The sequence below is a fragment of the Myxine glutinosa genome, chromosome 12 (assembly GCF_964187855.1).
Source record: "Myxine glutinosa chromosome 12, kmMyxGlut1.1, whole genome shotgun sequence".
Classification (NCBI taxonomy): Eukaryota; Metazoa; Chordata; class Myxini; order Myxiniformes; family Myxinidae; genus Myxine; species Myxine glutinosa.
The window spans coordinates 30,993,181-31,011,351 of NC_136272.1; the positions used below are offsets into that span (position 1 = coordinate 30,993,181).

The 18,171-nt window shown below is 42.6% G+C and overlaps 1 protein-coding gene across 1 annotated transcript in view; it reads right to left on the bottom strand.

Annotated features, from left to right (window-relative positions):
• Positions 1-18,171, bottom strand: part of LOC137438002 (protein FAM117B) — a 162,015-nt gene that overhangs the window by 24,493 nt on the left and 119,351 nt on the right. The window contains exons 5-7 of the mRNA XM_068132842.2: positions 8,158-8,310; positions 2,900-3,137; positions 2,547-2,652 (exon numbers count right to left, since the gene is read on the bottom strand). Of these exons, the coding sequence (XP_067988943.1) occupies positions 2,547-2,652; positions 2,900-3,137; positions 8,158-8,310 (497 nt within the window). The remainder of the gene's footprint in view (positions 1-2,546; positions 2,653-2,899; positions 3,138-8,157; positions 8,311-18,171) is intronic.

Below are 18,171 nucleotides of genomic sequence, written 5' to 3' on the forward strand. Positions count from 1 at the left end.
ACATTAGCAATTATCCATTGATGAAATTGAGTGATCAAAGTGAAAAAAAGTGATTGGTTGAGTCAGTGATCCGATCACGTGGGTCCTACACACGTTATTGACGCAAAGATCGCTAGAGGTCTTCTCAGAACAATGACTGTACGTTAGAAAACATAAACGTCATCCACACTGTCCGTGATGGACCTATAGCTCCATACTTAAATTGAGGTGAAAATATGCCGAAAATTCCCAAAAAATTTCACCTTAAATTATTCAGAATAAAATATTGAAAACGGCATGATTGTTATGTTTTTATGTGACCATAATATCACTTCTCCAGAAAATATAGCAATATCATGGGTATATTACACTGTTTTGACGACAACAAACTTGTAATGTGCGAGGTTGTAAAAAAACGGGGGGGGTGCTTAACTTAATTCTTTGTGTATATATATATATATCGTTTTTGGCTCCATCTTTCAAAGGTGAAGAATCAATTAAAAATATATATCTATATATATAAAACAGTGTGTGTGTGTGTGTGTGTGTGTGTGTGTAATGTTACCGATAGACTCCTAAACGCAGAGGCTCACGTGCTTGATATTTGGCATAGACATGGCCATTGAGCCTGGGAAGAACATGGCCTACCTCAAAATATTTGATGATCCATATTTTTATTCATATTTACCTCAGCGCATTTCAGCGAGGAATATTATACACGGAATCTGAGCAGGTGGCAGAGCAGCGCGCTGATTCGCTCAGAGCGATCACGTGATGTTCCTTGCCGCCATAAACTCACAGTTACGCGTTCGCATGTAATTCAGAGCGAAAAGCGATTGCGTTTTTTCACATTTCAGCGAGGAACATTGTCATTCACACCACATAGGTTTTTTTTTCTTTCATCTTTACGAGATCCATATTTTTTATTCATATTTACCTCAGCGCATTTCAGCGAGGAATATTATACACGGAATCTGAGCAGGTGGCAGAGCAGCGTGCTGATTCGCTCAGAGCGATCACGTGATGTTCCTTGCCGCCATAAACTCACAGTTACGCGTTCGCACGTAATTCACACGTTTAAAACAAACGAGATCCGCGAAGCGAGTTGGTCGAGTCGTGCTAACCAAGATGGCGACACGGCGGTTTCACTTTTCACGGAGTATGAGCGTTCTATATATTTTCAATTCAGTGCGCCCGACTCGCTCACGTACTTGATTTGTGGCATAGACATGGCCATTGGGCCTTCACGGTGTAATTTGTGCGAGGCTTTTGTCCAAGTGAGCTTGAGTCGAGAGGGCGAATGTACGGGTTGGGAATGTACGGGTCTCCCTTCCCCCGCCCGGCAACGCCGGTACTGGAGGGCGTCACAGGATCGGTGAGTCTCCAAAATCCGCTTCGTGCTGTTGCGAAGATGCAGGACGATGTCGCGATTGTTGTGCTGCTCTCCGACCATGAGAACTGCAACGTCATTGTTGACTGGCCCTCCCCTTCCCCTCCCTTCCTCCTCCACCCTACCCCTCCCTTTTCCCCCTCCCTCTTTCCCCTCCCCCCTACACCCTACCCCTCCCCCCACCCCCCTCCCATCCCTCTCCCCCCTCTTCTCTCCCCCCCCCTCCCCCGCCCCCCCTCTTCCCCTCCCCCCCCTCCCCCTACCCCTCCCCCCCTCTTCTCCCCTCCCCCCCTCTCCTCCCCTCCCCTCCCCTTACCCCTCCTCTCCCCCGGCAATGCCGGGTACTTCTGCTAGTATATATATATATATATATATTCTCATATCCGGATCCTGTTCTTCACCAAAATTGAATCAATTAGTAATTAGCAGATACCCAAGCTGTCTACTCAGTTTATTACGAATTCATAACTTTTTGAGATATCCTGCTCACAGACAGACAACCAGATAGACAATCAGACTGGGGTGAAAACAACCTCTGTCCACCTAAGGGGGTCGAGGGAGCTCCAAACTGGAAAAACGGTTCAAAATGATCGTTGTGTTGACGTCAGTGCTATCGATCTCACTTCAGTGGCGACAAAACTATTAAAGCACATGAATAGATTCCACCCAGAGAACCACTGGAGATCTTTTATCTTCCATAGGCAGCTGTGCAATATGGGGAAGAAGCTTCGCCAATGAATAGATTCGGTATTCCACTTCCACCATTTAGGTGGCCCACAAAACCGCAGCATGAAGGAAAAAGGACACCACTTCTTCCAAGATAAAAACAAGTGTGTTTTTGTCTACATTTCATGAAGTGACACCACTTGGAGGATTCACATTTTGAGGGTCGTACAGAAACCTTTTACAAAGTGATACGTTTTTTTGCAACTGCAGGTGTCAACTGCATAAACCTATTATTTATAGGTTACCAAGATGCTAGAGGGCAGAAGAAACGTGGCATTGGCAGTTGCTCTTTCTCACTAACTAGCACAAACTAATGGCTAGTTAGTGTTTATACAGCAAGCAAAAGTGGTTAATTTACACACATCTTGAACACCGAGTTATTAAACCGGGATCAACATGCTTTCTAATGCAAACAAGATTACCAAAACCTCCGCCGTTTCCCCAAACTCACGGGTTTTCCTCGAAAACCTTTATCCTCTCGCACCCCTCGGGCGGCTCGCGTTGAAACCAGGGCTTTGGAGCAGCAAACCTGAGTGACGGAGAAGAACTAACTCCCTCTGCAACAAAGAAACAGCAAGATAGGATTGGCATGCAGCCATGGATTTATATGTGCACAAGGACGAAGGTTCAAAGCCATGCGACACTCCAGAGGCAAGAAAAATGGGGCAAGAAAATCCCACCCGTTCAGCTGGCATGACCACACACTTTGGGTGGTCAATTTCCTCCTTGGCTTCAATATGAAGATAGCACAATAGCCACCCAACTGCAACCACTCTTTTCAAAGATCATTGAAATGGAGCAAACCTTTGTCTGGGTTGTCAGTTGGGCTGTCATTGGTAGGACCAGGCCTACTCATGCTGCCCTCGGGAGCTGCCAGAGGAGTGTAGGTTGAAGGAGGACCAGCTGCGGGTGAGGCCGGAGGAGTGGTTGGGACCACTAGGACCACATCAAGTGCCGAAGGAGTCTGTGTGTCCACACTTCGTGTGCTACAGCGGGACTGATTGGGTGGTGGGGCACGATGTCCATCTGGAACCTCTCCAAGCTGGTGACAGGGCAACACAGGGATGATTACATTTACCCAGTTGTAAAATTCCTGTACCAATTAGATAAAGTTTTAATGAATCGCTTTTACATCAAACGGTTATGGTGACTCGCTTAAGATCTTAGGGTATTGAGTTTGAGCCCCTATCATGATATTAAATAACACCAGATGGGTTGACTCAGCCTGCCATCCTCCTGAGGTATAGGCAAAATGAGTACCAGCTTGCTCGAAACAGGGGCACTGCATCAGCAGCACATTCCCAGCAATGATGCAACCAGCAGCCACAGGATGCTGAAATAATAATGATATCAAACTTCACGCCAACTAGAGTATAGCACTCGGTAGACAGAATACCCTGCCAGGCTAAACAGCTTACGTTTTTATATCCCACCGATAGGTCGGATCTGGATCCGGACCTGACCCAAAAGCTAATCGGCTTGTTCTTGTCACTTACCCAACTCATCCACCAAGTTTTGTCATAAGTCGTCGACAAATTTTGGAAATATTGTGCTATACTGTACATCATTTTAGGCACCACCATTCAATGGTGAAAAATCACTTGGTATTTTAAAAACTCCCGGATCCGGTTTCGGATCTTCACCAAAATAGAGTTGATTCGTCCTCGTCACACACCCAACCTGTCCACCAAGTTTCGTCCGAATCTGTCCACAACTTGAGATATCTGTTTATAAACAGACGGGTGAAAAACAACCTCCATCCACTTTCGGTGGCAGAGGCAATAATATCACAGGTGAGGAAATCGCCGATTCTTGAATTGTTCAACACAGCCATGTGCTCATCAACTCTACAGGTTGACATTTCATGCACGTATTTCTGAAGTCATTTATGGGTCACACAATGATCAAGCACTGATCGTTATCCATGCACACAGTACCGAGTGGTTACTTAACACAATATATGCAACAAATTTGCATGTTGTGCCATTGAGGCAGATGAGATGAAGCAACAACGATTTCAATAAAAAGGGAAAACAAGATACAAAATCTGAAAACGATATCTGTCTATTATGTGCATAATTGACTGCCGGGCATAAGAGAAGAAACAGAAGAGCAGAAAAAAAAAATAGGGAAACGAGACCAACAAGAAATTCTGACTTGAGTCAATGTTTTGGCAAATGCTCAGGCGACTTCCAAAATGCTATTTGGAAGCGATTTGAAAACACACATTTGAACCATCGGAGTGTCATCAAGGTCACTATAATCAAACACAAAGCTCCTGCCTTGAAATAAACAAGAAATATATACTTTTCCGAAGAACTTCTTAAAGGACAGACACGGACATGAACCATGAAATTGTTGCGGTCAAATGTTCTGACCGATTTTCCGAATAAGCATTGCTGAAAGCAGTCGTAGACCTCGCAGGTTGAACATGGAAAAACACATTTATTAGTGTACTTTTGACTCAACAACTAAACACAAAGTTTACTTGGTACTTACAGATTACACATATGTATGTATGCATGCATGTATTTGATTAGTGAGATTATATGTATGCAAGCGATTTGTATCTATGCATGTATGTGTGTACAATGCCTTCAGAAAGTATTCACACCCCTTGACTTTTTTCACATTTTGTTGTGTTGCAGCCTGAATTTAAAATGGCTTTAATTGAGATTTTTGTCACTGATCTACACAAAATGCCCCATAATGTCAAAGTGGAAGTTTTTTTTATTTTTTACAAAATAATTAAAAATGAAAATCTGAAATGTTTTGAGTCAACAGGTATTCAACCCCTTTGCTACGACACTCCAAATTGATCTCAAATGCATCCAATTTTCTTTGATCTTCCTTGAAATGTCTACCACTTTATTGGATCCACCTGTAGCCAATTCAAATGATTGGACATGATTTAGAAAGAAACACGTTCGATATAAGGTCCTACAGTTGTGGCAGGGCATGTCAGAGCAGAAACTCTACCATGAAGTCCAAGGAACTGTCCGTAGAACTCTGCAATACAATTGTGAGGAGGCACAGATCTGGGTCAGAATATAAAAATATTTCTGGAGTGTTGAAAGTTCCCAAGAGCACAGTGAGCTCCATCATTAGGAAATGGAAAGAATATGGAACTACACAGACTCTTCCTCGAGCTGGCCGTCCGACCAAACTGAGCAACCAGGAAATAATGACCTTGGTCAGGAAGGTGACCAATATCCCAATGACCACTTTAACAGAACTACAGAGTTCCTTGGCTGAGATGGGAGAACCTGCCAGAAGGACAACAGTCTCTGCAGTACTTCACAAATCTAGGCTTTATAGGAGAGTGGCCATATGGGAGCCACTCCTGAGAAAAAGGCACATGACAGCACACCTGTCGTTTGCAAAATGCATGTAAAATACTCAGAGCATGAGGCAAAATATTCTGTGTTCTGGTGAGATGAAAATTGAACTCTTTGGCCTGAATGCAAAGCGCTACATCTGGCAGAAACTGAGCACAACTCATCACCCATCTAACACCATACCTACCGTGAAGCATGGTGGTGGCAGCATCATGCTATGGGGATGCTTTCCAGCGGCATGCTATGGGGACTTGTAAGTATAGAGGGAATAATGAATGTAGCCAAATACAAGCAAATTCTTGAGGAGAAACTGCTTCAGAGTGCAAAAGACATTAGACTGCGGCAAAGATTTACATTCAAACAAGGCAATAACCACAGGCATACAGCAAAGCAACACTGGAATGGCTTCAGAACAAGAATGTGAAAGTCCTTGAGTGGCCCAGCCAAAGCCCAGACTTGAATCCCACTAAGAATCTGTGGAAAGACTTGAAGATTACTGTTCACTGACGCTCCCCATCCAACTTGACAGAGCTTGAGCAAATCTGCAAGGAAGAATGGGTGAAACTTCCCAAATCCAGATGTGCAAAGATTATACAGACATACTCAAAAAGACTCGAAGCTGTAATCACTGCCAAAGACGCTTCTATGAAGTATTCTCAGGGGATTGAATACTTATGTAGAATTTAGATATTTCTTTACTTAATTTTTAATCATTTTGTAAAACTTTCAAAAAAAATTTCCTCTGACATTGTGGGTTCTACGTGTAGATTAGTGACAAAAAAAATGCAATTTTGTCCATTTTAAAGTCAGGCTGTAACACATCAAAATGTGAAAAAGGTCAATGAGTGTGAATACTTTCTGAAGACAGTGTATTCTACAAAAAAGTCCTGACAAGGGTCTACAATCTGCTTGCTCTTCCTATTTGTCATATGAACGATTATGACCTTTTCATCACATCATTTTTACATCAAGTCAGAGAACAGTGTCGAATGAAGAGGATTCTGTCCATTAATCAACAGATGCAGTCTTCTATAAATCAGACCGTTTTGAGAAACTTTTGGACACTGTACCTTTCCTTTTCTATCTCCACACGCTGCATGACATTATCGCTGGGTGCCGAAGGGGGCCTGGCGATGATGTGCGCTGAAAGGGAGGACTCATATTTGCTCCGTTTGTTTCTTTTCTTTCTTGTTTGTCCGGGTGATATCTCAGCCATCCTTTGAGTTAGGAAGCTGATATTTGGACACGGCAATGACCAAGCGATTTGTCTGGCTGTAAAGGGTATTTTTTTGATTTATTGATTAATCAATTAATCCATTAATATTTTAATTTTTCGATTAATTACTGAATTAATTAATTTTCAAAAAGTTCGATTTGGATGAAACGGTGGTGGTTTAGGTACGCTATTAGCCAATTGATTAAGAAATTAATTATTTTACGATTTCTGTTTATTAATTTTAATTATGCAATCGATCAGTTAAACAATCAATTAATGAAAACCACTCCCTCCCAATTCTGTCTCCACGTACTGCACGGCGGAATCACATTTGTTTACCACATTGATCTTATGGATCCAAACCATGACAGGAAACCGAGCAAGCAGTATTTTGGCACAAAATGACTGTTCATTTATTTACTGCTTGCTGCAAATTCACGATGTCCTACATGAAGTCAAAGGAGTTTGAAATGCTTCAAAGTTCACACCTAGATTATATCAGAGGCAGATTTGATTGAAAGTCTCATGGAAGAATTGTCTATTTACATTGTCTCCAAAGGCTACAGACTACCTTGATCATTCAATTGAAATCTCTGTCAAACAAATGAAGATCCTCTGGGTCTGGACAAGTCAGCAAGAGCCAAAGTGCAGTAACTTCAGTCTATGTGGAAGCCTTCGTTGTTCTCACTTCGTGAGGTAAACGTGAATCCATCTGGTTTGTCAAGCATGAAAGGGTGATTTTTAGCTCACCTTGACTTTAGTCCAGCGAGCTTATGTGATTCATCGATTATGCGAGCAATGTCAGTAGGTAAGTCAGTCAGTGAGGAAGTGAGTGAGTGAGTGCGTAAACACTTCAGTCATTATCGCTTCAACCAACTACACGATTTCGATGAAACTCGGCCACAAGCTTCATATCTGATGCCTAACGAAGGTGTATGAACTGCATCAAAATCTGCGCTACTTTGGAGACATAACCTATTATTATGGATTCTGTACTGAAAGGAAATTCTACCTCAAGTGCACAACAATTTACCTCCATAAAATCCATTCTAATTGAAGCACAACGCCTGGTGTCGGGAGACCATGTTTGAATGCTGCACCATGTGTTGATCTTGCAAAAAAAAAAAAAATGTGATGATGAAAGCATTATTAGGTCTCACCCTCTGCTCGTTTCGATCAAGTGATGCCCTCCTCTCCGAAAACCTACTCCCTTTGGGAGGATACAAAATGCCTCCAAGGTCCTTGATGAAGACCACTCAATGGTGGAAAGGTCAGACCCGAGCCTTGTCCGCTGGGCAGTGATACTAGTTGGTGGTGCTTTCAGTTTTGAATGTGGTGTTTGTCTATGATCTATTAATGACCTTGTAATCCACATATAAGTACACCGAGGTCCTTCAATGTTGTCGTCACACATGTACAAGCCAATAACCCATTCAAAATACCGTTGCACAAAATAATCCGAACAATCGCCACAGTATGCAACCAAGCCGAATGAAGCAGATTCTCACCCTGGGCATGTCCCCATCACAGGCATCACGAACAAGTGTGTGCTCAATCTCCTGGTTGAGAGCTTCCATACTGCCACGCAGTCGAGGTAGCACCGCCTTGGAAATGCTTGCCAGCCCGCACAGGGCAATTCCCACAGGCTTGCCAAGTGAAGCCTGTTTCACAAAGCAGGAAGGGATGGATAAAAATAAAGAAAATCAACCTGCAATCAAAACACACCAAATTCCATCATGATACATGTGCTTAGAGCAGAGATAATGATGTTTTTTTTTAAGTACAAAATTATACATGCAAGCATGCAAAAAACGCCTAATAACATGCATCATTGTCTTCACAAAGATCACACCATGCATCACATGTAATTAAAAATGAACGAGGTACCAAGAGAACACCCCAAGGCCGAAAGTAGACAAAACTATTCCCAGTGAGGCACAGAAACAGTACGAGAAGAAAATTAACTGGAGCCTATTCAGGACACCTTGCCCATATCATTGCCTGATATTTTCAAAAGGGATTCTTCCAGATATATGCACTTTCAAACAGAGAGGGAAGTGTTGCGATATAAATGCTGAATAATAAGCCTCTTGTTTTTCGATGGAATAAACTACGGTACTCCTAAAGCGGCAAGAATCTCAAGCGTGAGAACAAGAACCGTTTGGACACATCCAATCGGGCTTTTCCTGTTCTGGCTCGGCCAGACATGCATGCATGCCTTCTCGACCTTGTTGCTTCTTCGTGGCCACAACTGCTGCATGCCGGCGTGAGCTGCAGTTCACAGCGAGTCTCAACGACTGCTATTAGAGGCCGAAGAATGGCTCCAACATGCAGGAAGTGAGCGATTTCGGTACCAAAAATGGGCCTATCCATGTCAAACGGTTCAGTGTTGCAAGGCCGTAGGCAACTTCCAAAAGGAAATCGTTTGGATGATAGCCCAACTTATTTAAGATTTTTGGACAAGATTGGAGGTCGTATTTCTCGATAGCTTGTACCGACAAAATTAACAATTTCTCCATCATAAAGTGACTTATGGAATCCACTTATGTGCAATGGGCACTTAAAAGGTCACAATCTGCATTTATTTTAAGTTCTTCAGACACAAATGCATATATTCTAGCTCAAAATGCATTTTGGATTCACAGTGCTTCAGATGCTTCGCTTTCCTGCATGGATATTTTTCGTGTTTTCTCTGAGCACATGTAATATTTCGTGCTACATTTCAAACAAAAGTTTTTTTTTGTTTGTTTGTTGTTGTTTTTTACAGACTTGGCATTTAATATGGAATTTTTTTTTTGTGGGGGTGAACTTACTTTTCAAGGTGTCTTAGAACCAAAAGTTCATTGGAATTATGTTGAAATTATTCTAGATTTTGTTAATGTGACCTTTATAAGAAACAAAAACCACATTTGACATTTCGAAACAAATAAATTGATCCTTGAAAGTGATGTAAACTGATATCGACCTCAATTCATGGACAGTACTGTGTTAAACTTCTGTACGTTTTCCAGAAGTATCTCTTTATTTTGCACATTAGCCAATTTTTTTTTAACAAAAATAAAAGTTAAATTACGACTGGGATTACAGACAGTAAAATTACAGTTCAGTACTTCGAGTAACCCCCACGAGCATTCAGGAGAGCACGTACACGTTGAGGCATGCTGTTCACGAGATTTTCCAAGGTTTGGACAGGAATCGCTTGCCATGCAGTGACAATAGCCTGCTGCAATTCACGCACAGAGGTCGGCTGCTGGTCCAAGTGGTCGATTTGACGCGTTAATACTGCCCACAAGTTCTCTATCGGATTCATATCCGGGGACATGGCAGGGCACTCCATATGCTCTACACCACGGTCAGCAAGAAAGTGTTGGATCATGCGAGCACGATGAGGCCGTGCATTGTCATCTTGGAAGACAAAGTTTCCTCGAAAGGCTGCACGAGCAAATGGAAGCAATGTTTCTTCCAGAATGGCCCTGTACTTGAACTGGTTCAGGTTTCCATTCAGAATAACCAGGTCAGTTTTGCCCCCTGCATGAAAAGCAGCCCAAACGGTCACCCCACCACCTCCAGCTTGGACTCTTGGCACTATACAATCTTTGTTGTCGGCTTCATGCACTTGTCTGCATACTCGGACGCGGCCATCTTGACGATAGACCAGAAATCTAGACTCGTCACTGAAGATCACGTGATTCCAGTGTCCTGGCTGCCATTGACGGTACTCTCTGGCCCACTGCAATCGGCGCTGGTGGTGTTGTCTGGTCAGGCGTGGCTTTCTCAGGGGATGCCTGGCACGATAGCCTGCTTGAACCAGTCGTTGGTTGACTAGCCTTCTGGATACAGGCACATTTGTCAGTTGCTGCCACTCAGCCCTAAGCCGATTAGCTGACTTGGTACGGCCATTGCGGACTAACCGGTGCAGCTGGCGATCATCCCTCATTGTGGTTCTGCGGGGACGTCCTGGCCTCGGTATTGGAGTAGGGACAACCCTCTGAGCATTTCGTTTCAGGATCTTTGACACCTGACCTTGAGTGATGCCATACTGCCGAGCAATAGCACGCTGTTTCATGCCGTCATTTCGTAAGCCACCACTCCATGACAAACAGCATTGTCGAGTTGACGGACCATCTCCAGAGGAAGCGGCAATAACTTTTGGAGACGTGCAGCAGTTGTTTTCCACTAATACAGAACGCAACAACCCTTGTATACCCGACTGTGAAGCCAATCATCAAATGCACCTGTCCGTACATTTTGCCACGCCACCTGTGATATAATCCTGTTGTTGACTTCTTGCTGCGACAGACAATCAGTGACATGGTTCTTTTAACAAATAAATCACCAAAGTGTAAAAGAAACTCACCAGATTGATATACTGAGTTAAGAAAGTAAACCCAAGTCAAGAAAGAAAAAAAAAATTCCATATTAAATGCCAAGTCTGTACATCATTTCTGAAGCACAAATTGTATCTGGTGGTAAAAATGTATCTTCCAATTTAATTTCATTCTGATATCTCTGTTCAAACCAAGTGCCTTTCATTACTGATGCTTCAATGATACTTATTTCTAATCAATATCCAGTTTTATTGCATTGCATAAATTTTGTTGTCCCATCACAGTATAATTTCATCTCCACTTACCCCAAAATCAAGAACAAATACACATGCATATATCCAGAATGTGTACATGTATGTACAGGTCGTGCACACCATGGAAATACCTGGGTAAATGAGGGACACCAAGTACAGTGCCAATAGGAAGTCTACACCCCCTTTCAAAATTTTCAACTTTTGTTGCCTTACAGCCTGGAATTAAATTGCATTCATTCAGACTTTCTCGACCTTTATTTACACATCGTAACCAACAACTTCGAAGTGAAAAACAAATTCTACAAATTTCAGAAAATTAATTAAAAATACAAAACTATAATATCTTGCAAAGCACCTTTGTCAGCAATTACAGCTGTGAGGCTGCTGAGGTAGGTCTCTTCCAACTTTGCACACCTTGATTGGGCAATATTTGTCCATTCTTCTGTACAAAACTATTCCAGCTCAGTCAAGTTGCACGGGGAACGTTGATGGACAGCAATCTTGAAGTCATGCCTCAGATTTCCGATTGGATTTCGGTCGGGGCTCTGACTGGGCCACTCAAGGACATCTATCTTTTTGTTCCTTAGCCACTCCAGTGTAGCTTTGGCTGTGTGCTTCAGGTTGTTATCTTGCTGAAAGGTGAACTTCCATCCCAATTTCAGCTTTTTGCAGAGGGCAGCAAGTTTTCCTCTAACAGTTTTCTGTATTTTGCTCCATCAGTTTTCCCTTCTAGCCTGACAAGTGCCCCAAGATCCCTGATGATGAGAAACATCCCCATACGATTATGCTGCCACCACCATGCTTCACAGTATGGATGGTGTTCTTTGGGTGATGTGCTGTGATGGGTTTATGCCAAACTCAACGTCTTGCATTTAGGCCAAATATTCCATCTTGGTTTCGTCAGACAAAACTTTTTGCCACATGGCTTCAGAATCTCCAGTGGTTTTTTTTGCATGGTGGAAAAAGTCTGATTTAAGGTGGAAAAAGTCTGATTTAATGCATTTAAATTCCAGGCTAGAAGGAAACAAAAGGTTAAATTTTTGAAAGTGAGTGTAGACTTTCTGTAGGCACTGTATATTGAAAGCAACAGCTTCCACACAGGTGCGGCCCACGTATTAATTCAGCAAATAACATCCCAGCATGCTTAACGTGATGTATAAAAATGCTGCACAGGCCTGGTTGCCTATAATTATGGCTAGCATGGCTGCAAGAGGAGACCACAGTTACTTTGAAAGAAGGGTGATTGTTGGGTCGCGTTTGGCATGAGCTTCAGTGATAAAAACAGCTCAACTTGCTGATGTTCCACGAGCAATGGTGTCTAAGGTGATGTCGGCATGGAACTCTGGGGGATCATCAGCAAAGGGCAACAGTGGGCGGAAGTGCATACCACAAGATCGTGACAACTATGCAAAAAATTTAAGTGCAAGGCAAAGCAGGCAAGCAACTGCAGATCAATTGACGAAATTTCAACCTGGGGTGCGAGCAGCCAGTCTGATCAAAAACGGTCTGCTGAGAAATCCACAGTGCAGGATACCACAGTCGGGGTACAGTGCAAAAACCGTTCATCACACCTGGCAATGCACGCTTGCGAGTTCAGTGGTGCAAAGAGGACAGGCAATGGAGTACTCAGCAGTAGAGAAATGTGATAGTCAGGTGAATCGTCCTTCACCATGTTCTCAACAAACAGACGAGTGCACGTGGCACCAAGAGCTAAAGAACTCCACAACCCTGAGTGCTTAGTTCCAACAGTGAAGGGTTCTGGTGGTTCTGTAACGTTGTGGGGTGAATTTCCCTGGCATGGTTTGGGTGCAGTCATTCCCTTAGAAGGCAAGGTTAATGCCAATCGATACATAACAGTACCGAGTGATCATCTTCACCACATGTTGCACCATTTCTTTCCTACCAGGAAGAGTGTTTTCCAGGATGACAATGCCCCCGTCCACAGAGCATGTGTGGTTCACCAATGGTTTGGTGAGCATGGCACTGATGTTATCCACATGTCATGGCCTTCTCAGTCACAGGATCTGAACACAATTGAGCATTTATGGGAAACTAACAAGTACACCCGCTCACTATGTAAGTGACAGAGGGACATGTTATTATCCTTATTATTATTGCCAATTATTATGACTATTACTTATGTTAGATCAGGTTATTGAAAAGATCAGACTGTGCCTCACCAATCTAAATTCCCACGTTAACACTTATGGGGTATATTGACTACAGTAGATCTGCGATCAGGTGCGTTCGTCGACGTGAAGGATAGACTGATGTCTGGATTCCTGATGTCTGAATTGTCTGGACAATTTCTTTCAGTTTAGTGTTAAACAGCAGTTGCGACTGTTCTCATAAGGTAATCACACTTGTTTGTGATTTATAATCTTTTTACTTCTGGTAGGGGGTGCTCCCAAGAAAATGGCATGATAAGCTATGTACACACGTTAACACGGCATTTGTTCAAAGAGGAAACACCCCTTACCACCCCAAATGTATAGGGGTCAAAAAAAATCACAGACAGACACGAAATTGTGTATTTTAGTACGATTCTGAAACGGCATCCGACACAGCGTTTTTCACCTCATCAAACAGGTGCGAGTTGATAGACTTTCTCATGGAAGAATAGTGCCACATTCCTCCTGCAGAATGCCAGACGCTGATGGACTCGCATTGGTTGACATTTGTTTTGTCCACTACATGTATATATATGTATGTATGTATGTATGTATGTATGTATGTATGTATGTATGTATGCATGCATGCATGATATATGTATTGTGTATGTATGCATCGTGTCCATAAAGTCCTTGTGCAACTTTGAACTTTAATAACGTTTGACATATTTGTACACAATAGTAACAAACTGTAAATTACATATAAAATAATAATTCATCGATTTTGTTCATGTTAACATTATTACCTCTGTCACCGAAGGTGGGTGGAGGTTATGTTTTCACCCCTGTCTGTTTGTCTGTCGGTGAACAAGATATCTCAAAAAGTTGTGGAAGGATTCAGATAAAACTTGGTGGACAGGGTGTGTGTGTTTGTGTATGTATGTATGTATGTATGCATGCATGCATGATATATGTATTGTGTATGTATGCATCGTGTCCATAAAGTCCTTGTGCAACTTTGAACTTTAATAACGTTTGACATATTTGTACACAATAGTAACAAACTGTAAATTACATATAAAATAATAATTCATCGATTTTGTTCATGTTAACATTATTACCTCTGTCACCGAAGGTGGGTGGAGGTTATGTTTTCACCCCTGTCTGTTTGTCTGTCGGTGAACAAGATATCTCAAAAAGTTGTGGAAGGATTCAGATAAAACTTGGTGGACAGGGTGTGTGTGTTTGTGTATGTATGTATGTATGTATGTATGTATGTATGTATGTATGTATGTATGTGACAAGGACGAATTGATTGGATTTTGGTGAAGATCCGAATAAAGATGTGGATTGGAGCCCAAGCCATGACACTATCTCCAGCATGCTTCACAGATGAGGTGGTATGCCTTGGATCGGATGCAGTTCCTTCCTTTCTCCACACTTTCGCGTTGCCATCATTTTGGTAAAGGTTTATCTTGGTCTCATCTGTCCATAAAACTGTTGCAGAACTCTACTCGCTCACCTCAACTTCCAGGAAAATTCTAATATACAAAACAACAAACAGGCATTTTAAGGCCATTTTCCATGCTTGAGCGGGGGTGAGCCTTGCAGGCCCCATGACAATCTTCTCCATTTTGTCCTATTTTCTGCATCTCCCCTTGTTAACCCCCTTGCCCGCATTTCTTCTTCGACCATCTTTAGCCAAGTCTTTCTCGATCTTCCATGTCCTCTACTTCTTTCTACATTTATTTCCATCACTCTTCTCAACCAGTCACTTTCATCCTTCTTCAACACATGACCCAACCATCTCAAACTGTTTCTCTTCACAGCATCAATCACAGGCTCTATTCCCATCATCTTTCGCAATTCATCATTTGTCTTCCTCTCTCTCAACGATACTCCGCACATCCACCGAACCATTCACATTTCCACCCTTTCCAGCCTTCGTTGCTGCTCTACGTTCATTACCCATGTCTCACTCCCATAAATCATAACACTTCTCGCACATGCAGCATACATACACATTTCCCTTCAGCTTCAACGACACTCCCCTCCTCGTCAGCATGCCACTCAGTTCCCGAAACCTCTTCCATGCACATCTCACTTGAGCAACCGTTGCCGAGTTGTGTTGGAACATTCTAAAGGATAATTCTAATATAGCCTTTATATTTTTGGCGCTGATGAGAGGTTTGCATATAGTGGTGTAGCCTTTGTAATTCTGCTGTTTAAGTCTTCTGCAAACGGTAAATTGTGATATTTTCACCCCTGCACTCCAGATATTGTTGGTGATATTATTGACAGTTGTTTTCAAGTTTTTCTGCACAGCTCTGATGATTTTTCTATCATTAATTGCAGTTGTTTTTTCTTGGCCAACCTAGCCATTGTTTATTTCTGAGTACACAAGTGGTTTCTTTCTTTTAAAGATATTCCAAATTGTTGTAGTCGTTATGCCCAATTTTTGTGCTTGAATGAATGAATGAATGATCGTTTTGAGGCCATTTTCCCCGCTAGAGCAGGGGTTAGCCTTGCGGGCCCCATGACAATCATGGTTCCCTGTTTGAGGCAATGTTTTTATGGCCGGATGCCCTTCCTGACGCCAACCCTTGGTCACGCTCTTACGATGCGCAGGGATACGGTGTACCTATTATAAATCGGGGTAAACACTGTGATCATTCATCCCAGCAAGCTGGTACTCAATTTGCCGACCTCGGAAGGATGACAGGCTGAGTCAAACCCCCTGGCGTTAATTCAGCGATCGACCGGGATTCGAACCCAGGATCCTAGGATCCCAAGCCGGCACCCTAACCGCTAAGCCAACACTTGTGCTTATGGTCCTAATTTAATTATTCTATTCTTTCAGCTTCCAAATTGCTTGCTTTTCTTTCATAGACAGTTCTCTGGTCTTTATGTTGGTTTATGCCTACTGATTCCGCACACGCGTGCACACACACACGTGCACACACACACGTGCACACACAAACACGCGCACACACACACACAAAATTCCAGGAATTATGTTTTTTTCCAGACAGGCAGCAGCACTATCTTGGATTTCATTATTGAACATGAATCGCAATTTTTCTGTCAGTACTTATTCCCCGTTTAGCCATTGTATCAATCGGTTATGTTTTCAATGGAAATCGATCAATATAAACTATAAAGGGACTGCACTCACTGTGGGACTACACCAAGGGGAACGAAGTGTCGCACACTCCTGTACGACCTTAAACAAGGAAACGAGCCAGTTGGAGATAAGTGGCGCCATTGTTATGACTTCGCTGGTACCCAGAGTATCCCGGGAAGTGATGTCACTTCCCCCAAGCTCAGTGACTGTGATAAGTGTTTGTCTCGTGTGTGTGTGTGTGTGTGTGTGTGTGTGTGTGTGTGTGTGTGTGTGTGTGTGTGTGTGTGTGTGTGTGTGTGTGTGTGTGTGTGTGTCAGCTGTATTCGAAGCCTTAGCCCATGTATTAAAAAAAAAAACTCGGTTTCAGAGTGTTGGTGCTGTTGAAGCATTTTCTTGGCGAGGGTTGTACTGGGGGGTTTGCCATTGCCTTCCCATCGTTTTGTCCGTGCTCCAACATTCTAAATGCTGAGTGTCAAGCAAGGAAGCAGCACGTACCACATTGAAAAGCCTTTGGTATGACTTGGCCGGGGTTCGAACCCCCGACCTCCGTCTCAGAGTGGACGCTCATAACCATTATGCCACAGTCTGGTTCGATTTGATGTTCAACCAAAGTCTGAATAGCCCGTTCCTGACAGGGTAACCTAACGAGTCATGCCATAAAGCTGCAATACTGGGTGAATGGTGACTCATTAACATTGCCCAATTACCATTTTCCATGAAACTATAGGTTGAAAAAGGGAGGGAGTGGGGCTGTAAAAGATATTGTTCCTCCAATATGCAGAGACTAAACTCGAGGCAAATTTTAAAGCTAAATTAACTTGGTGCACGAGTTAAAAAAAACAAAAACTTAGAAACCAAAATGTCGAAGTTCAAAGTGAATAAAACAAATTACTAATAAAAGGTGATGTGTTCTAAAACTAAAGAAAAGGTACAACAGAATCAGAAAGCAATACCTGTTTGGGTTGGCCTGCTTGACATTCTTATCTGAGCAATTAGCTCATGATCTTGGGATACGCAGTTCAAATCTCGTGTGCTGTGTCAATACGTTTATTGCCTACCAATGTCCTTGCAATTCATGACAAAATACAATGATACCCTCCCTCTAATGTCCTTGTCTTGTATGTGACACACGTTTAAGCGACACTACGCTTAAGCCTCAGTAGAAAAATAATTAAATTAATAAAACACCTAAAAGGGATTTTATATTGAACTGGGGGGAAAACCGACTCTGCAGTGCTCGATATCATTGTTAATAATTTATTTTAAATTGTTTTGCTTAACACAGATAAACAGAGACAAGTACAGACACGCACATGTATGCAGAGACTGACGCGACAACAGCTCTCAGGGCATACAAATGTAATGTGGGAATTTCAGAAATAGCTTTCTTCTTTTTCATATCCAGCACATGGCTGTGGGCAGGTAGCATCATTTTCTGGGGGTGCAGCTGCACAGCTGATGCGGAATGAGCAATGTGATGCATTTTCACCGGCAACTGAGATGTTGCATTTCAACCCAATCTCACAAAAGCCTCAGTTCCAGTCACATCCACGCCGAAAAACCAATATGTTCAAAGTTTTGTTCAAATTAATGAAATTGTTTCGCAACAAGTGCCGCCTGCCACGCGGACACGTCGTCTCTGCCCTGCGCATCAACAACTAGGAGGTTTGCAGTCAGGAATATTCAATTTAACTAAGGAAGAATA